The 21,464-nt window shown below is 51.3% G+C and overlaps 1 protein-coding gene across 2 annotated transcripts; it reads right to left on the bottom strand.

Annotated features, from left to right (window-relative positions):
• Positions 1-3,153: 3,153 nt before the first annotated feature.
• Positions 3,154-15,567, bottom strand: ADI1 (acireductone dioxygenase 1). 2 transcript variants are annotated; one of them, XM_067703783.1, is made up of 4 exons: positions 14,903-15,459; positions 12,773-12,892; positions 5,506-5,685; positions 3,306-4,332 (listed from the first exon to the last, which is right to left on the bottom strand). In XM_067703783.1, the coding sequence occupies exons 1-4, from the start codon at positions 15,020-15,022 to the stop codon at positions 4,213-4,215; spliced, it is 540 nt and encodes a 179-aa protein (XP_067559884.1). In that variant the 5' UTR covers positions 15,023-15,459; the 3' UTR covers positions 3,306-4,212. The 2 variants fall into 2 exon arrangements, with proteins under 2 accessions (XP_067559886.1, XP_067559884.1); XM_067703785.1 differs by lacking the exon at positions 5,506-5,685 and having other exon boundaries at positions 3,154-4,332; positions 14,903-15,567.
• Positions 15,568-21,464: the final 5,897 nt, after the last annotated feature.

Genomic DNA, 21,464 nt, shown 5'->3' with positions numbered 1-21,464 from the left:
CCGGGAGGATGCACGCTGGGAGCTGCAGCACCCTTCTCCGGGGCTGGGGTGCGCGCGCGCCCACGCTCAAACATCTTTGGAGGCAGAGTTCCCATCTTCGTCAGCAGGATTAGGGCTGTGCGATTCAGTCCCGGTGCTGAGCTGCCTGGCGGCCTCGGCAGCCAGGGGAGCCCCCTCGGTCCGCGGAGGGCTCTCCACCGCTCCTGGATGCCGGAGGCCGGTGTTCTGCGCCAACACGAGGAGCCTGACTTCATTTTCCAAGGGAAAGCTCTTCAGCTTCCGCTGTCAGTGTGCCATGGACCGGGCGGCCGCAGTGGGAGGGGCCCGTCAGGAGGGGCCCACGAGGGGTCGGTGCCGCAGACCCCAGGGCTGGCTCTCCCGCTGCGCCAGGAAGGGGCCCCCCAGAACCCGACCTGCCGGCCCCTGCTCCTGGTCTGCAGCCCCTGAGCTGCGGGAACTCGGGGCCTGTGCTGCGTCCCGCGCTGGTGGCGGGGACGGACGGAGACACAGGGCTCGGCCCGCCGGCTCCGGAGCGGCTGTTCCCCGCGGCAAGGCTTGCGGCAGCCCTCACTTCTGAGGAGCTGCAACCCGCAAAGTAAGCGTGAACCCTGCTCTGATCCGCCTCCAGGGGCTGCCGCCCTCGCCCGCGGGCTGCCGGGGAGGTGTGTTAGAGCCCAGGGAGACGGGCTCCCTCCTCAAGCGACATAGGCCGCGGTTCCTCGCCCTGGCGTGGAGCCCGAGCGGCTCCGCCCCACATCCGGGAACCGCGCGGCTCCTTCCGCACGTGGGAGACGCCCGCCGCCTCTCCTCTGAGCTCACGACCCAGAACGCCAGCCCCGGGAAGCGTGCGGCGGGAGCTGGGCAGAGACCCACCCCTCCCGGGCAGTGGGCTGCGAGCAGCGAGGCCCCAAACCCGTCTGCACCGAGTTCCCCGGCGGGGCTGACCTGCGGAACTGAGGGGCAGGCACCTGCCCGTCACCCGGATGCACTCCCGCCAGCCCTGCGAGGCCTGAGCTCCAGGGAGCAGCACAGGATCGGGGTCCCCGGTGGGACGAGGCCCATCACCTGGGCTAAGCCTCGTTAGCAGCAGGCGTCAGCCCTCCCCTCAGCACCCGCCCACCAGCCTCCACGTGACCCCCCGCCAGCCGCGGGCACCACCTCCTCCTGTCCTGCTCGCGTGTCTGAGCTCTGGCTCTGCCTGCAGGGTCGGGGGGCTCTGCTCCTGACTTCCGGCCAATCAGCCCGCACCACCACCTGCTGCGGCTGGGCACCGCCCCCGCTCGCGTTCCTACCAGTCACCCCGTCAGTACCTCCTTAAAGAGACTGACTCCACCTCCACTCAGGATGACTCCTCCCAAGGAAACTGAAAAGCCGTCTGGGGCTTACCAGCAATTTGGTCCGAACGAACGCTTCCTCGCAGTTCACTAAGGACTGCCACCAGCTTCCGGGTGTGAACGTCTGGTTTTCCTGAGCCTGGTGGGAACCGGAGGGTGGGGGGTGAGAGGCGGCCGGTGAGCAGCCCCCGTAAGGGCGTCGGCCGAGTGGCAGGGAAGCCACACTAGACAGACAGGAGGCTGCACCCGGGCTTCGCACATGCGACTGCCTCGTTCTGGCAAGATCGGCATCCGACACTTCCATATTTTAAAGCGCTGCTTTGGTGCAAGAATTCAACCTAGCAGCCGTGTTTTCTCAACCAAAACACTTACGACACGGGGCCCGGGGACAAGACACGAGAAACAGGGACCCAGAAAGCAAACCGAGAGAGACGTGGGGTGGCTGCGCCCCAAGCCCCCCGCAGCCCTTCCTGCTTCACCCCGGTTCCAGTCCTGACGAGACCACCACACTCCCTTCTGTTAGAGACCGACTTAGGAGTCTTAATGTTGAGAGTTCAGACGAGTAGCTTACTGTGTTCTTTGTAGACAAATTATCAACTGTATATGGACAAAACTAAAAACGTAACCAGTAATCTATAATTTTACTATCCAGAGAAAGCTACTGAGAATATTTTTTTGGGTGTAATGTATGTATATTGTTACCGAAAGGAGACTGCATTTTTTCTCTCAATAGATTATAAATAGCTTACATTTCAAAACGTATACAGTAATATCATTGGTACGTGAGTGAACACAGATGAAAGTAAATATAGGGAAATTCGCTGTAATATACTTACAACTTCTCTGTGGGTGTGGACGGAACGAGTAGATGAGAACGCTTATCTGAAGGGCAGAAACAGCTGAACGCCCGCAGCGCTCTACCTGCTTCTAATTAGCGACAGTCAGTGGAGCACCTGGCCGGGAGGCTATCTGCAGCAGGGGCGGGGGCTGCCCTGCTCGCCCACCACCCTTCCTTCTGGATAAACGTCAGAGACGACGGAGCCACGCCCACTCAGGACACACGGACGAAGCACAAAGAGCGGAACACCCTAGGAAGGCAGGAGCCTTAAAGGCTGGATTTCAAGCACGGAAAGTACCGAGCGGCTAAAACGTCAGTTTGCTACATGTTTAACCTGGATCAAGGCAGGACAAGGTTGGCCGTTTCCTGGCTTGGCCACGCCTGCCTCTGGACGGAAACCACGGCACGGGCCCAAACCCGGCTGTCTCCTCACACGGTCGGGGTGCACGGCAGACACCCTCAGTAGGAACAAGGGGAAAGCGGGCATTGCTTTAAAGTGCCGACACGTGAACCAGTGTGAAGCTACCCCCAAGGGCAATTAATTCACGTTCTGGCTCATCACATCCCAGCCGTAGCCGCCCTCCAGTAAGTGCTACATGCCTTTCAAGAGAGGACACGTTTGTAAAATAACACACGTGGAGTCGTGTCTTACTCAACAAGCGGGTGCACCTGGCTCCAGACGGACAGCTCAGCTCACAGCCGTGTGCTCCTGGGAGACCCCGACGTAGCGTCCTGACGACTGTGAACGCACGAAGGACCGTGCTCTCTAGCGCTGTGCCAGGCCTGCAGGAGCCGCCCTTGCTCCGGGGCGTCCCTGGGGCCCCATCAAGGGAAGACCGAGGACAGTAGCACGCAAGGCCCTGGGGGGCTGGTGGTGTTATCATCGTGCTGCCAGCGCACACGTTAATCCTAAAATTCAGAATTTCCTCTGTGCCGTGGACACACGCCCCCAAGAACAACGTGGAAGTGATGACAGATCGCTTTTCTTTTTTTTTTTAATTTGGCCGCACTGCCCAGCATGTGGGATCTTAGCTCCCAGTTCGATCTTAGACCAGACCAGGGATCGAACCCGTGTCCCCTGCATTGGGAGCGCAGAGTCTTAACCACTGGACCACCAGGGAAGTCCCGACAGATCACTTTTAACATAAAGATTTTTAATCCAGTTTAAAAGAAATACTTAAAGCAAACTGCCCTTCAAATATGAGGTTAATGTAGGGTTTTTCTATGATTATAACGAATTAGGTATAATTGTATCTCAGAATTGTTAACTAAAAAAAAGGTACAAGTTTTTCTGTTAAAATTCAAAGGCTTGATTGTAAAAGAGATTTACTGTAGGGAGTTTAACCTAGAAATCTCACCTGGAACAAGTAATAACCCAGATAAAATAAAAATTAATTGTACACACATACAATCCCACAAAGGATCTAACTGGGGTGATTTTAAGGAACCACATGTACCAGAATATAAGGGAACTCCAAGCCACAAGCATAACGTTAAGGCAGCTACTTTATCTTGAACAAAAACGTGGCATAATCAAGCGAGGGTCCCTAACACGCCAGCGCATGCCCCATGGCACCCCCTACCCAGCTTCCCCCGTGTTTGGGGAGAACAGTGTCTTCTCTCTGCTCACTCCTGTCATCCACTGTCACTCCTTCGCACAGGGCAGGCGTGGCCTCGCCTGGTATCTGCTTAAAGTCCAAGAATCGGGTCCAGATGGGGCAGCTAAGTGGCTGCGTTTGGGGCGCTGAAACTCACTGGGTCGCAGCTGAAGGCATGAGCTGACACAGGGCCACTGACCACTGATCCTGAATCAGAGAAAATGAGCGGATTTGCCCAGGTCTCCACAGGTGCTTCCACGTGCAAACCGGTTCTATAGCTGCTCCCATTAAAACGTATTCTGATCCAACAGTCTCGCAGAGGAAAGCTCACCTAGCCTCAAGTCTACAACACAAAAGCAAAGAGAATACGACTGCTTTTCTGCTGCATCAGGCCTGAGACCTTCACAAGAGGGGCCGGGGTGCGCCAGACCCCAGGGCACCGCTAGGCCGTCTGCGCCAGAAACTCTAGGTACTGCCCGCGGGCCTCGAAGTGGTCAGCCGGCCGGTTGTACGCCGTCCACACTGGGTCTCCCACAAACAGCCGCATGGCCTTCACGTAGTTCTAGAAAACGAGCAAACACAGCAGCAACGGTTAGACCAGCTACGGAGGTTAACGCTCCTTGCTGTTTTATCCCTGGGTCTTAGCACTTTCTTCCATCTTCTGAGAGGCAGCGTCGGTGCCACGGCGAGAAGGCCTCGTGCTCGGGCGGCCAAAGCATCTGCGGCTCCAGCTCAGCGCTGACCCTGCACTCTCTCGGCAAACACCCCAGCCGTGAGCGCTGACCCCGCCTGGGCGTGTGCCCCTCCTCCCCTCCTGCTTCCTTTGGTACCGGTTTCCCACGAATTAGAAGGGAGGGCAGCCTGCGTCACAGTAGAAACGTGCACACCTGTCCATCCAGGGTTCACTTTCAGCAATTTATCCCTCAGGTACACTCACATAAGTACAAAATGACGAATGTGTGAGGTTACTTATTACGGCACCGTTTACAACAGCAAAAAACTGGAAACAGTTGGCGTACCCATCTTTAGGGGTCAGCCGTCAATGGGCTAAATCAGGGTACGTCCCACAGTGGACACCAGGCAGCTGTAAACAGGAACGAGGCCCTTTACATCCTGAAACGAAACGATCCCAAAGCACGGCGAGCAGAAAGAAGGAAAATGCAGCCCCGCCTGCAGCAGTCGGCTGCCTCCCGAGGAAAAGGGAAAGATACTGGCTCACGTTCGCCTGATATGCGTGACAGCGCGCTAAGGAGACTTTTAAGGACACAACAGTGGTTACTTTCAGGGAGAGATACTGGGCGCTGGGAACAGGGGTGACAAGGCGACCCTTCTTCACACACCGCCTCATAATCCTGAGTTCTAAACCTAGTGCGTTCAGTTCCTAGCCAAAAATCGTGCTTAAATCTCAGATTCGTCCGAATCACACCCAGAGACCCTCAGAGCCGCCCTAGTCCTGCTTCTGTGGCCGGTCTCGGTGGCTCTACTGCACGACTGTTAAGGCCCAACTGAAATGCTCTTAAAATGACGAGGGAGCAGTGACCCTGAGACCCGCACAAAGCCGGACCCCTGGACGGATGCCTCCCGCTGACCTGCGTGCACGGGCCCGGGCGGGCGAGGGGCCCTGTGGCGCCGGCCACTCGCTCAGAGGTAGGTAGCATCCTCGCCTCCCGCCGCAGGGCTGAGTGTCCACGTCTGTGCACAGACCAGGCCCCAGCAGAGAAGACGAAAGGCCCACCTTCTCGTCCAGCGTGAAGCGGTGGTATATCCCGGCGGGGAGAGTGATCATGTCTCCTTTCTCCATGAAGATCCGGATCCACCTGTCCTCTTTATCCCTTACGTCGAAGTACCCACTGCCGTCCAGGATGTAGCGGATCTCATCATCCAGGTGTAAATGCTCCTCATAAAACATCTTAATCTAGAGCAAGAGGGGTTCTCGTGAGCCCTGAACACCAGGACTGAGCTGCCAGACACGTGCTCCACAGATAGGCATATCATCCTACGTATGAGGGGCAGGAGCTACAATGCTCTGTGGAGCCGACCGGTGGACTAGCGGGAAAGGAAAGAAGGAACACACGGCGCTTACCGCGTGCCGGGCAACGCTCTCAGTGCTTTATATGAATAACTCACTCAGGTGCTCTCTGCACCCCCCTTGGACAGATGAGGGATGTGGCTCAGAGAGGCTAGGTCGCCAGCCCAACATCACACAGCCTGGGTGTGTAGAGCCTAGACTCCCACGCAGACATCCTGGCTCCTGCAGCACACACGGCAGGCACGCTGATCGCACGCACACACACATCACGTGATCACACACCCCATCATGCTGATCACACACGCACACACACATCACGTGATCACACACCCCATCATGCTGATCACACTCGCACACACACATCACGCGATCAAATGCACACACCATCACGCGATCAAATGCACACAGCAGTCGCGTTGATCACACGGGCAGATCAGAAGCCACGTGTGCACCTGAGGAAGGCAGTCACCGTCTCAACAAACACTTTCCACCTGTCCAAATGTACTTCTGTGTTTTTCAGATCTTTATCCCTCTAACGTTTATAATAAAAATATTCAAATACGAACAAAAGTTGAAAGAATTCTACAGTAAATGCCCATCTTGCCTCGTTATGATCTCCCATCTCTCCCCCTCCTGCGCAGGAGTTTTAAAGCTTTCCTTGAATAATGTCGGCATGTTTCTGGAAAATCCACAGATGTTTGGAAAATCACCACTGACAGTGAGAGCACAGCACATGAACACCTCCCTGTCAACCCCGTGGGCTGGTGAGGCTGTGCGGACGGGCCCCCTGCCACTCGGGGCCCAGAGCCCCCGGAAGGTCAGCACAACTGAGCATACGCTGACCCCGCACCCCTTATGGGGTTCACCCTGAAGAGACGCCCTGGCGACACACAATGTGCACACGTCACTCCCTGCCGTACTGGCCGTAGGACACTGGGAACAATTCACAGGCCCAAGCAGAGCGGGAGAATACACAGCGGACGGGAGACACCATCACGACAACCGGAGGCCAGCAGCGCGGGGCACAGCGGGGTCAGCGGTACGGTGTGGAGGAGGCGGGGACACGGATCTGCCCTGTTGCGTAATTTTGGCTTTAGAACCTAGTTATGTTTTACAGAGACATAAATAAAATGAAAACAGGCTTGGGGGCGGTGGCGGGGGGCCATACGTCTGAAATCAAGAGAGACGCTCATAACCAAAGAAGGAAGAGAAAACTCATCTAAGTACCTTCTGAACACATTACTTTGACTACATCCTCAGTCTGAGACAGGACCACAAACAAGCCTGGAACTCCAGGGACCGGTCTGCTGTTCGTAACAGCGTGGCTGCAGCTGCCACCCCGGAAGCACGGGGTGTGTAGAAGGGCCCGCGGGACTGGAGCCGGGTTCTTGCTGTGGGAGGACAGAGACCCGAGTCTCTCTCTACAGACTGAGGAGTCGTCCCAGGAGTGTGACTGGACTCAGAGGCATCAGTGTGAACCAAAGACTGCTCTCACACGGACACGCACACACACGGGGACACACACACACACACGGACACACGGGGACACACACGGACACACACATACACACACGGACACACACACGGGGACACGCACATGGACACACACAGGGACACACACACGGACATACACATACAAGCGGACAAACATATACACACGGATACATACATATACACATGGGCACACACATGCACAGACACACACACATACAGACACACACAAACACATACAGACACACGGACATACAGATATACATATGTGCACACACATATACACAGACACACGCACACACATACATACATATGGATACACACAGATGGACACAAACGCACAGACACACATACGTACACGGACACACACATATACGCACACACACAGACACAATACACACACGGACACACAAGTACACATACACACACGGACACACACACACTCTCTCTCTCTCTCTCTCTCTCTCTCTCCCCTCCCTCATCCAGTTGGCAGAAGGACCTGGGCACTGACCCCAGAGTAGCAATGAGGGCACCAAGCGCCCTGTCTGGGTTTCTAAGTCCCCGGAAGAACAGCCGATTCCAGGGCCGGGTGGGGGGAAAAGCCTGGAACACGCTGACCCAGAAAGCACGGAGGTGCTGATGAGCATGAGGGGACACGTCAGGAGGGCAGGGGCCACTGACAGGGGTGCCCACTTGCCGAGTCTGGAACAATCTGAACATCAAAGTGGATCATGGCAGGAATGGACTACAGAGCATGAGGAAAATAAGACTCCATAAGCCTGTGTGGATGTAAATCAACAGCAGAGAACGGAGAGGCCAGCTCAGTACAGGAGGATGACGGCTGGAAGGGCACCGTTTTCACCCTGACACTGACACTGTTTCAGGCAGGAACCATCAAGATTTACTAAAATCACCAAGTCAAAGTTTGATAGAAAACACGATATTCACAGTCGAAAAGTAACTCTCGACAAATTTCTTATTCGTTACACAGGGAAAAAAATGGTCACTTCACAACGCAGAAACTTGATGGGCACCAGCCTAACCAAGTTTAGCATCACCGGTGACACAACCCTGACAGCACGTGCCACCCGACAGGGTACCCTGGGCAGACACAACACCACTTCTGTAGAATTCCTGCCAAAAACGCACAACCTGAGTCTAACCACGAGGAAACCTAAGGCAAACACGAGATAATCAGATAACAAAGAAGTTTGTTTTACAAGAACAAGAGAGATATGCCTGTATTAGGGACAGGGTTTTATTTCAGGAGAGAAGCTATTCTACAAGATGGTAATGATGAAAATAATCTAACTACTAGCATTTACAATATATGAGCCCCTTCTGTGGAAGATGGGAAGTCTAAAATTCCAAGTAAGAAAACACCATTTAAATCTCAGAGGATCTCATGACTCAGTAGGGCACTTGGTGAAAACTTCCGTCATTTTGTAAGGTGTTATAATATTTGTGCTCTGAGTGACAAGAATAATTTGATATAGAACAAAGTAAGGAGATAAAAAACACAAAACACATCTATTTTAAACAATTTTGGTGTCGCTGCACCACTTTCATTCTTAGGTCAACGTGCTAAGTGTTGGTTCACCTACTTATATTTTCTTTTTCAGGAACACACACAGAAGACATCCAAGCTAATGGAAGGGAGCCTTCCTGGCGGGTTCAGCAGAAAGAGCCTGAGACCAGGGGGAGGACCTGGGTTCTGGGCCTGGCTTTACCAACATGACCATGGGAAGCGGTCCACACCCCCTCCAGGTGTCCAGTGATAAGACTAAGAGGCTAAAGCTCAGTGAGCCATTTATTTTCCTCAGAGCTTCACAGTTCATAGCTCAGCTCGATGAAAGAAAAAGTCTTGGGACCAACGCAACTGCCAACTTTTTTTTTTTTTTTTTTTGCGGTACACGGGCCTCTCCCGTTGCGGGGCACAGGCTCCGGACGCGCAGGCTCAGCGGCCATGGCTCACGGGCCCAGCCGCTCCGCGGCATGTGGGATCTTCCCGGAACGGGGCACGAACCCGTGTCCCCTGCATCGGCAGGCGGACTCTCAACCACTGCGCCACCAGGAAGCCCCTACACAGCTGCCAACTTTTGTCAAGAAAGAAAAATTCTAAGACAACTATTATTGTCGCTATTGTTTCATAACGGAGTCACCTTATTCCTGAGAAAGCAAAGATAACAATTCCAAAAACAAGGCAGTCATTTAACTTATTAAAAACTCTGCACGTCTGTTTTCTCATTTTGCCAAGGATCAGTGAGTTTCTTTATTAACGGGCACCCGGGAATTACCATAAAACTAACAACTTAAAACAACCCTGACTTCACTTCCATATGAGACGGGGTAACAGAAACTGGATTTCCCCTCCCACCTCCAACAGTCAAAACAAACACAATATAAGAAATAATGGTTTGCAAAACACCAGACACCAGGAAAGGGAAGAAAGTGACCCGTGAGGCAGAAACAAGAGAGGGGAACCCTACTCCTGCTCTAGCTCACACCTTGAGAGAGTTCTCAGGCGGTGGTGCAGGGAGCGGGGGACCCAGGCAGGGCACCCTGAGCTGAAGAGCAGAGCTGAGCATCTGGGGAGACCAAGGGAGCTAGTATGCAAGACGGGAGTGCCCAAGGAGAGAGCTTCACAGAGAAAATCCCAAAGACCCGCAAAGGAGCTCCCTCCAGTATTCTGAGAGCGCATCTGAACGGGCCTAGGAAGACTACCTGAGGCTGGGAGAGAACCACTCGGATTCTTCAGGATTGAAAGGAGCAGCTCCTGGCACTGACACCGACCCAGGAACAGTGCCCCTCCTACCAGTCAGACTGGGAAAACCTCACTGTTCACGGGGCTTTGTGTGGTGTACACAAAGGAACTGTGCTTCCTTAGTGGGGAATAATTAGCTATAGGTTGGTCTACCTAACAAGTCTTAAAGGAAAGACCCAAAAGGATCAAATTGTTTCCAATAAGCTTACATGCATTCCAGAACAAAACTCAAGAATATTTATACTGATACAACAATATCCAGCACCCAAGGGAACAAAATCACAGTGTCTGGCATCCAATCAAAAATTACCAAACACGCAAAGAAGTGAGAAAACATGACCTTTAACCAGAAGATAAATCAATCAACCAAGACCAACTCAGACTTGAGTTTCCAAATGGAAACGGGGACTCATGCAACAGAGTAAGGAGCATCAGAAATGCTAACTATACGGTAATTAAAGAGTATTTTTAAATAGGATTTAAACCTCTTCACAATATAATTTACTACTTAAAAATGAAAACAGGGCTTCCCTGGTGGCACAGTGGTTGAGAGTCCGCCTGCCAATGCAGGGGACATGGGTTCGAGCCCTGGTCTGGGAGGATCCCACATGCCGCGGAGCAACTAGGCCCGTGAGCCACAACTACCGAGCCTGCGCATCTGGAGCCTGTGCCCCACAATAAGAGAGGCCACAACAGTGAAAGGCCCGCGCACCGCGATGAAGAGTGGCCCCCACTCGCCGCAACTAGAGAAAGCCCTCGCACAGAACTGAAGACCCAACACAGCCAAAAATAAATTAATTAATTAATAAAAAATAAAATAAATAAAAAATAAATAAAACCCTAAGGCAATCACTAAAACATTTTTTTAAATGATAAGCTAAGAGGAAAGAAAACAGAATCACACAAAATGCTCAATTAAAATCAGACAAGGAAGAAAAAGAGGAGTACATTTTTTAAATAATAAAGAACAAGTATAATAAATTAAAAGTTACAAATATGGTATATATCAATCCAACCACATCAATAATCAATTTAATGTGAATGGTCTAAATCCATCAATTAAAAGACAGAGACTGTCAGAATAGATTAAAAGCAATAAACAAACAAACAAAAAACCCTCTAACTATATGCTGTCTATGGGAAATCCACTATAAATATAAATACACAAATAGGTTAAAAGCGAAGATCTGGAGAAAGAAACACCATGTTAACACTAATCAAAAGAAAGCTCAAGGAGCTACATTACTTTCAGACAAAGCAGACTTCAGTACAAGAAACTCACAAGGGATAAAGGTGTATACTATGTAATGACAAAAGGGCCAAATCTCCAGGAGGACATAACAGTCTTAAACAAGTATGCCTCTAACAACAGTAAGGATACAGTTGAACTGAACAGCACCATCAATCAACTGGAAATAATTGACATTCACAGAATACTTCAACCAACGACAGCAGAACACACATTCTTCTCAAGCTCACATGGCGCCTTCACCAAGATGGACTATATTCTGGCCCATAAAACAAGACTCCACATATTTACAAGGACTCACATCATACAAAACACACTCTCTCACTACAATGGAGCTAAATCAGAAACTAACAGAAGACAAAGCTCTGGAAAAGTCCCCAAATAACTGGAAACTAACATATGTCAAGAAACCTATATAGTTCAAAGAAGAAATCAAAAAGGAAGTTAATTCGGAGATATTCTAAATTGAATAAAAATGAAAATTTGTGTGATGCCACTCAAGCAGCACACAGGGGAACATTTACAGAACTAAACACCTATATTAAAAAAGAAGAGGGGTTTCCCTGGTGGCGCAGTGGCTGAGAGTCCGCCTGCCAATGCAGGGGACACGGGTTCGTGCCCCGGTCCGGGAGGATCCCACATGCCGCAGACCAGGTGGGCCCGTGAGCCATGGCCGCTGAGCCTGCATGTCCGGAGCCTGTGATCCGCAACGGGAGAGGCCAAAACAGTGAGAGGCCTGCGTACCGCAAAAAAAAAAAAAAGAAGGAAGGCTTCACGTCAATGACCTCAGCATCCACTTTAAAAAATTAGAAAAAGAAGAGTAATTAAACCCAAGGTGAGTAGAAGAAGGCAAATAAAGACAAGAGCAGAATTCAAGATAATAGAGAACAGAAAAATAATATTGAAAAATCAATGAAACCAAAAGCTGTTTGGTAAGATCAACAAAACTGATAAACTTCTAGCGGAACTTGGGCAAAGGAGAGAAGGGACACAAATTACCAATATCAGGAATGAAGGAGACAGCACTACAGATTCTACAGATATTGTGAGGATAATAAGGGAATAGTCTGAATAACTTCATGCCAATGAATCTGACAACTCAGATGGAATGGACAAATGCCTTGAAGGACACAAACTACTTAAGATTATTCAAGAAACAGATATTCTGGATAGCCCTATATCTGGTAAAGAAATTGAATTCGTAGCTAAAAACCTTCCTACAAAGAAAGCTCCAGGCCCATATGACTTCACTGGTTAATCTGCCAAACATTTAAGGAAAAATGAAACCCATTCTACACATACTCTTCCAGAAACCTGAAAAGCAGGGAGTATTTCGCAGCCTATTCTATGAGGCCAGCATTACTCTGATATAAAACCAAAATGAAGACATTAAAAAGGAAAGAGAAGCTTGTGTTTATTAGTAGCAAATATAATGATTCCCCTCTTCAAATACTTTACAGCTCCCTCACCTTTTCTTCGTAATTTGGTAGTCTGTCTTTGCATATGGTTATTATGTCCATCCAGGAGTAGTTTCTCTCCTTTCGGATCTTCTCTAATTCCGGATCATTCTCGTATTTGTCGGCATCCAGCTAAAAGAGTTTAAAACACAAACAGGAGGCCACATGAGTGCATCGAGACATTCTCTCTCTGGATCTCCAATATCATACTCCAAATTTATCATCCAGTCCTTTGTCCATACTAAACCAACCTTTCTCCCCCTCCTTTCCCTATTTCTTTTAATGGTTTTCCCACTCTCCATAACAGCTAAAAACTACGCAGTTGTGTTTAATTCCCACCTCCCTTCTCCGCAACGGTCCTGCCTGGGGGATTCCAGTCCCACCGTCAGGAGCCCAGGGGAAGCTCTCATCGCCTCAAGCCTGTCCACACCGCCATGCCCTGTTCCTCTGCCACCAATCCGCTCTGCAAGTCTAACTGATCTCTCGATAGCATCTCTTTGGTTACGTTGTTTCCCTGGGCCAAAACACCTGAAGCTGTCAGAGCCTACAAATAAAAGGCAAAATCCTTAGACAGAGACAAGAGGCCTTCTACCACCTGGCCCGGGCTGCCTTTTCTACTCCTCTGTCCCTATTCCCTGTTTTTAAAACACCTACATTCTAAACCAAATGCGATTATGGGCTGCTCTTCAAAAACACCCGATGCTTCACAGCCCCACACCCCTGCTCCTGACACCTTCCTACGCCTGGAACGGCCTTTCCCTGTTTCCACTTATCACAATCCCATCAACTGTTTAACGTCCATTTTTTTTTTTTTTTTTTTTTTTTTTTTTTTTATTTTGCGGTACGCGGGCCTCTCACTGCTGTGGCCTCTCCCGTTGCGGAGCACAGGCTCCGGACGCGCAGGCTCAGCGGCCATGGCTCACGGGCCCAGCCGCTCTGCGGCATGTGGGATCCTCCCGGACCCGGGCACGAACTCGTGTCCCCTGCATCGGCAGGCGGACTCTCAACCACTGCGCCACCAGGGAAGCCCTAACGTCCAATTTTAAGGTCATCTTCTTCATGAACCACACCCCTGGGCCCCAAACACCATTACTATGAACTCCTCCTTAAAACTACTGGCAAAGAATTTCACACATTTTGCCTTATGTTGCAATAAAATGCGCATGGTATCCCAACTACTGAACAGCAAACTCAGAATACCTCAAAGTACTAGTCGGCGATACGTTAGCTGCTAAAAGACGACTCCCCAAATGAGCAGATCCACACAGTACGCACTAGTGCACCATCCACCTTGAAACCCTGAGCGCGTGAGCGCTTCCTACCGCCCTGCGGCGGCACTAACAGAACAGGCAAAAAGGCTCCCCCTGCTGTCGCCGCTCAAGCGCGGTGATTATTAAGAAAGGTACGAAAATACAGAGTAAACGAAGTTTAATTTCGACAGCCCTTTGCCTCACCATCCAGAGCACAACGAGAAGGCAGGAGAAACTGGGTTTGATCTCCTGGAAAACCGCAAAGGTGACTTTTACAGCGTCTTACTGTATCCTTTGGGTACATTCAGAAGTTGGCCACCGTCTCACACCCGCTCTTAAACTGTCACATGTACCGCGAAATCCGAAGTGCAGGGATTTGCAGTAAAACTAACTTATTTTCTTCTCAGAACACACCCGATACTGCCCTGAAGACACCGCCTTCCAGGAGGTCGTGGGGGGCGCCCCGGCTCCTCCCCCGGAGACCCGCACTCGCCGCGGGCCCTCCAGGGACCCCAAGCCCTCCCGCCCCGCCCGTCCCGCCTTCAACCCGGACGGCCGACGACCCCGCCGGCACCGGACCCTCCGCCACGTTCCGACGGCTCACACCCTGCCCCCGCCTCGCCCTGGGCGCCAACACCCCATCCCCCCAACCCCCCAACCCCGCTACTGAGCCTGCGCAGTGCGCACCACGGCCTGGACGCCGACCCCCGGCCCCGCCGCCGGGCATGCGCAGGGCGCAGGGCGCACGGGGTCCCATCATGGCGGTGGCCCCCGTTCCCGGGGGCGCGGGGCGCGCGGGAACTTAGGGATGAGCGGAGGGCTCGCCCGCCCGCGACCCCGCCCCAGAGCCCCCGCCCCGCAGGACCCCGACCGCGCCCCCGGTCCCGCGTACCTTCCAGTAAAGGACCCCGAGCCCGCGCAGCTGCTCCAGGCCGACCGGGCGCGCGGGCTCCCCGCGGTGGGGGCGCCGCGGGTCGTCGGCCGACTTGTCCATGTACCAGGCCTGCACCATGGCCGGGCCCGGGGGCAGCGTCGCCGCCTGACCCCGGACCTGCTCGGGCCGGTCTGAGCCCGGGACCTGCACCCGGGACCCGCGCGGGCTGCCCCTCCCCCGAACCCTCCCCCGGGAGCCGCCGGGAGGGAGGGAGGGAAGGAAGGAAGGAAGGAGGGAGGGAGGGTGGCGCGGGAAAGGAAAGCGGGAGGGAGGGCGGCGCGGGAAGGGAAAGCGGGCGGGACGCGCTCCGAAGGCCCCGGGCCGAGGGCTTCCTTCCCGCGGGCCGGCGGATGGGCTCCGAGCGCGGGGCAGGTGTCCCCCGAGGGCTGTCTGCCGGCTCGGCTCAGGCCCGGTGACCACCCGGAGCCGAACCTGAGCGGGGCCAACCGCCCACCCGTGGCTGTCAATTAGCTCCTCGTGCAGGAGGCCGAGTGTGGCCCGGCCCTGCGTGAACTCAGTCGTCCGAGGGAGGGGCTGCTTGGCCGGCACTGTGTTCCCGCTGCACGGGATCGGGTATAATTCAGCGCCCTCGAGCACCGCGCACATGCCTCGCGGGGTGAGGGCTACAGTCTCCTTGAACATCCAGACGCCATCTTGTGAAGCAATTTATACCGCGATTAAATAGTTTGTATTTTACAGCGAAGAAAGCAAATGCCAAAAAAAAAGTGATTTTTGTTAAGCCCGTGCCGCTGAGATGGTGCACAGCTGTGGCTTGAGGCCAGATCAAGTCACCACAGAGGACCCCCGGCATCATTCCGGGTGGGATATTGTACTCTCCGTCCCCCCATGTTTACAGTATCAGCAGTCTGCAATACCACCCTATAATTTTAAATTGCTTCCTTTTTCCCTTTTTCATCTCATCTCCTTTCCCTATATAATGTCATGTCCTAGAATAAATACAAGCTTCCCAATCCTTGAATTTCTAATCAGTTTAGCTGACAAGGGGGGAAAAATCCAGCTGCTCAATCAGCCTAGGTTTATCTCTTCAAATCGATCAATCAAAGAGATCAGCTTATCTCAGCCATTCACCCCAGTGTCTGTAACAGGGAATCAAGTAACTAGAACACGTGTGGGACTCAGGCTGGACCGCTCTCAGACAGCACATCCCCAAAGCAGACAGCTGACTCTAGAACCTCCAGAAATACTGTGTGAAGAGCACACTTTTATTTCAATTCGGTTCCGTTGCACCCTGACTGCAAACACAGGATGCAACGTGTGGGCACGTGCCCACATCCTTCTTAGAGAGCCTGTCTCTCCAGTGCCTCACTTGACAATTACTGCTCATCCTTCAGGGTTCCACGTGAGACATCACTGCCCACTTTTTTTCTGCCCCTCACTGCTCTCCCCTTCCCTCCTCACCCTTCTCACCACTCCCTCAGGTTCCCAGATCCAACCACAGCCTCTGTTCTCATCAGCCAGTTCATTACAGCCGCCACTCCCTGTTCCTTCAGCCCGCTCCTTACCCCGCCCCCCCAGTTGTGGCTCCTCTCCGCATGCCCACAACATTGTGGAGTGTCCCAGGGCTAATAAGTACCGCAAAACTAACGTGGCCAAACCGAACTCGAGTCCCGCACATCCAAACATGCCTCTCTCTATCCTTTGCCAACTCCGTAAACAGCAGCTCCAACCACCCAGTGCCTTGATCCAAAAGCCTCGGGGTTTTCCTATTTCCTCTCCCTCACCCTCAACATCCAGTCCTATCTACAGCGAATCCTGTGGATTTGAGCTTCCAAACACACCACAAATCCCCTCACATCCCTGCGTCCTCCTCCTCCTGCCTGTCGTCTTGCCTGATGGAGCTGCTGACAACTGGAATCGACCGCCTGCTTCCATCTCTGCCCCACTGCAGTCCGTCCTATGCAGAGCGTATACTTAAAAACACAAACCAGGGGCTTCCCTGGTGGCGCAGTGGTTGGGAGTCCGCCTGCCGACGCAGGGGACACGGGTTCGTGCCCCGTTCCGGGAAGATCCTACATGCCGCGGAGCTGCTGGCCCCGTGAGCCATGGCCGCTGAGCTTGTGCTCCGCAACGGGAGAGGCCACAACAGTGAGAGGCCGCGTACCGCAAAAAAAAAAAAAAAAAAGGCGAACGAGCATAATTCCCCAGTCCCTGTGAGCATGCTTCACGAACTGATTTCCTTCAAAGAGTGAAAAAGAAGGAAAAATAAATAAAAACTAACTAAAAAAAAAAAAAAAAACCACAAACCAGATCATGTCACTGCTCGACTTTAACCCTCCTTGCTAACTCTGCCCTGGCTCCACGGCCCGTGTGGCTGGCGCCTGACCACCTCTCCCTCTTGTTCTCTGCCCTCCGCCTGCCCGGGCCTCCACCTGCATCTCCCGCCCCTCCTCGCTGCCAGGGCTTTGACATGCAGTTGTCCCACCTTCCTTCTTTGCTCTTCCTTTCTCCAAGCACTTTTCTCCTGCGTACTTCCATTTTTCAGCGTAAATATCCTTTTTTTTAAAATTTTTTTGGCCTCATGGTGCAGCTTGTGGGATTTTAGTTCCCCGACCAGGGATCAAACCCACGCCCCCTGCATTGGAAGCACATAGTCTTAACCACTGGACCGCCAGGGAAGTCCTGTCGGTTGTTTTCTTAAAAGACAGGCTCGGGACTTCCGTGGTGGTGCAGTGGTTAAGAATCTGCCTGCCTATGCAAGGGACACGAGCTGGATCCCTGGTCTGGGAAGATCCCACATGCCGCGGAGCAACTAAGCCCGTGTACCACGACTACTGAGCCCACACACCACAACTACTAAAGCCCGTGCTCCGCAACAAGAGAAGCCACCGCGGTGAGAAGCCCGCGCACCGCAACGAAGAGTAGCCCCCCCGCTCGCCGTAACTAGAGAAAGTCCGCACGCAGCAACAAAGACCCAATGCAGCCAAAAAATATATATATATATATATATATATATATATATATATATATATATATATATATATATATATATATATATATAAGGCTCAGTTCATTTTGGGGAAAATGTCTGCCAAACACCCTGGTTGGAATAACCATAGTTATTTGGTGGCAAGCTCAGCTTGCAGCTCAATCATACAGGAGCTTTTTCCCTCAAAACAACCAGGGAACTTTGGCAAACAGTAGAGATGCTTTCTGTATGCTTCCTGCTTTGCCCCAGAGGTATTACAAAGATGTCTACTGGGGGGGGGGGGGTCAAGATTAATAAAATTAATAATTTTTACTACTTCATCAGGACAGTCTTAAGAGAAACGGGGCTTTGTTTTGCTTTGTCTTGTGAGGGACATGATCAATGCTAGTAGTTTTGTGCTGCGGCCCAAGCCACCCTCAGGCAGCAACAACGTGACCCACCCGGCTTCACCCCGTTCCTGCAGCGCGCAGCCCCGGGAGAAGCGGGTACTGTCCTGGCATCCTCACCAAGCTGCTCTCGTCCGCTCACCTGCCCTTTAAGAACGCAGCTCTCTGGAACAGACCCAAACCACTACGTGTAAAATAGAGAAGCAACAAGGAATTACACCCATTGTCTTGTAATAACGTACAATGGAGTATAATCTGCGAAAATGCTGAGTCACTATGTTGTACACCTGAAACTAACACTGTAAATCAACTATACTTCACTGATTAAAAGAAAAAAAATGCAGCCCTCAGCTCTGTTGTTTAGGGTGCAGGTGACTGAAATCCAACAAGCTGCTTAAGCAGACAAAACAAAACAGAGGTCCTGGCTCACGTTACTGAGAAAGGTTAGAGCATCCCTTGCCTTGAGCGCAAGTGGATTTGGGGCTCGGAGGAACTTAATAGCTCTGTCTGTCTCTGCCTGTGTCCGTCTGTCTGTCTCTCTCTCCACATCCCAACTAGCTTTTCTCTGTGCTTTGGCTTAATTCTCATCCACCGGGATGAGCTTTTTGTACATGTCAGGAAACAGCCACCAGTAGCTCTGAAACTGCTTGTAATTCAGGGAAAAGGAGCTCTTGATGTAGTGTCTGGACATCCAGTCTCATGGAAGTTTCCAGGTGGCCAAGCAAGAGCCACGTGTCCACGCCGTGGGTCTCTGTGGGAGTCCGAGGCCCGGTTGTGGCCATGTGGGCAGCCGTCAGGGAAGCCCCGAGCCTGGCAGCCCCATCACGGCCTCAGGATGGACAGGGAGACAGCGTGGCCCCAGGAAAGAAGGAACAGCTGGGCAGACAGCACAACGGATGCTCACGACAAATGCAAACTGCCAAATCCTCCTACTTTTGGAGAGTTTCTAATAAAGAGAATAAAAGAGGTGAGCAAAACGGCTCTCGGCTTCTCATCCTTCTGTGTCTTCAGCTCAACACCCGTCCCTCCCGGGCCCTCAGGCTAACCCCAGTCCAGGCGATGCCAGAGCAAACCCAATTCCACGGCGGGAGGCTGTGTCTAAACTCCTCTCCCATTAGGGCCAAACTTGAGCGAATGTCTTTAAATGGAAGAAGCTGGAAGGCTTTCCGGAACATATAGAAAATGTTCAGGGAGATTGGGCGTAATAAATAATGGAGGACATGGCAATAGCTAGAAGCTACAAAAGACCACCTGGGCGAAAAGCACTGTTTCAGGAGCGTTTTAAAAGAGAGAGCTAGAAATAAAAGTTTTTTGTGAAACACAAGGGTCCATCCATCAATAAATGTAGAGTTAGCAGTAAGACCTACGGAATGAAACCAGTGGGACGGCCCCAGATCCCACAAGTCAAGAAGACCTGGCAAGTTCACTAACTCCGCACATAAAAGGACAAGAACTTTAATAGAATGGAGCTGGGTGACTGAGAATTGGATGCCTATGAAACTGTTCTTTTTTGTGTGTATATTTGAAAAATTCTGATACTAATTTTTACAAAAAGTTCTGGGATTTTGAACTGAGAAACAAGCCATCTGTGCATGTAAATTTTTTCAGCTGAAAAAGGGAGCACGAGTCTGGATTTCTTAACAAAGAAGGAATGTTCAGGACCAGCTGCCTAGAGGCCCCAGTCAGCAAAATTTTGTTCAAACTAATTAAAAGGAAAACGTTTCTCTTGATCTTAATGCATCTCTGAAATGAGGTCGAAGACATCCACACAACCTTAGCCTCCTTTTCCTGGGGGGGAAATGCAGGCATATTTACAGCATGTCAGTGAATCATCCCAAACCTTCGTGCCTCCAGGATGAAAATAAAACCGAATGTTTATTCCAGTGTGAGGTCACCTCTCCCATCTTCACTTGTCATCTTTGGGATCCTAGTGTCCCCCAAACCCTTGTTCCAATAAAGCCTTTCCCCAAATGTGTTCCAAGTCACATATGTTGAGGAAACTGACTCAAAAAAAGGGTTTTGAGGTCAAACACTGAGGAAACTGCTGATGTTATCTCTCTTCTGAAAACTGGTGATGTTTGTCATGGAGAAATTGTCTAATGGTGACAAAACTTGTCCCCATTCTAGAGTGGCAACCACTAATGCTAAATGTGTCCCACAGAACAGTCTCTGGTAAACACTGTCAAACGTTCAGAAATATCAGAAGTGGAGCCAATGCAGCACCAGAGTGGTAATTAGTAAGAATTTATTGTGCACACACCAAAAAGAGCTTGAAAACCAGGAGGACTCCAACCAAAACACAAAAGGTGGAGAGGGGTAAATTGGGAGATTGGGGTTGACATATACACACTACTATATATAAAACAGATGAATAAGACCTACTGTATAGCACAGGGAACTCTACTCAATACTCTGTAATGACACATATGGGAAAAGAACCTAAAAAAGAGTGGTTATATGTATAACTGATTCCCTTTGCTGTACACCTGAAACTAACACAACATTATAAATCAACTATACGCCAATAAAAATTTAAAAACAAACAAACAAAGAAACACAGAAGGAAGCTGGGGTGTACGGTTATAAAGCAGCAGGTGTAGCAAGGAGGCCGTGACTGCTGACTCTTCACAGTGATTGGCTACAATACTAGAAAATTTTTAAAAGGTAGGGAATTGGTCAGTGGTTACCTCATAACCAATTTGGGGGAAACCATTTGAGTTTTGCCCGTGATTTGCAGAGTCCTAAGCAAGAAATGACCCAGGTCAAGGTGGTCTTGCAAAATAAGCTAAATGAAGCTTTGTTTGTGTGGCCAAAGTGGTTTTGTCTGCTCAGGGAAATTTCAGGGCTGGTCTCCGTTTGTTTTTGATTTTAACCCCGCCCATGTTGGGGGCAGGAAGCAGAAACACGAGAAGGCCAACTGAGTAAAGTATTAGGACTAAATCTTCTTAGTAATAAAAACCACAAGACTGTATAAATAATAGATACTGAAATCTGAACTATAAGGATAATTTTTCAGAAAGCAAATCTCACTCTGATGAAAAGTAAAACTTTTGCCGAAGTGACAGATTCCCACCGGTCAAGTATGCAGTGACTCAGCACATCTGGGCCCATAAACAGCTGATCCCCTAAACGCTGGGCTGGGTCCAGCTGTCCCTGAAGGAGTCAGCGGGGCGCTGGTGTCCTCTCA

The sequence above is a fragment of the Pseudorca crassidens genome, chromosome 14 (genome assembly GCF_039906515.1).
Source record: "Pseudorca crassidens isolate mPseCra1 chromosome 14, mPseCra1.hap1, whole genome shotgun sequence".
Taxonomy (NCBI): domain Eukaryota; kingdom Metazoa; phylum Chordata; class Mammalia; order Artiodactyla; family Delphinidae; genus Pseudorca; species Pseudorca crassidens.
This window is presented reverse-complemented; position numbering and strand designations above follow the sequence as displayed.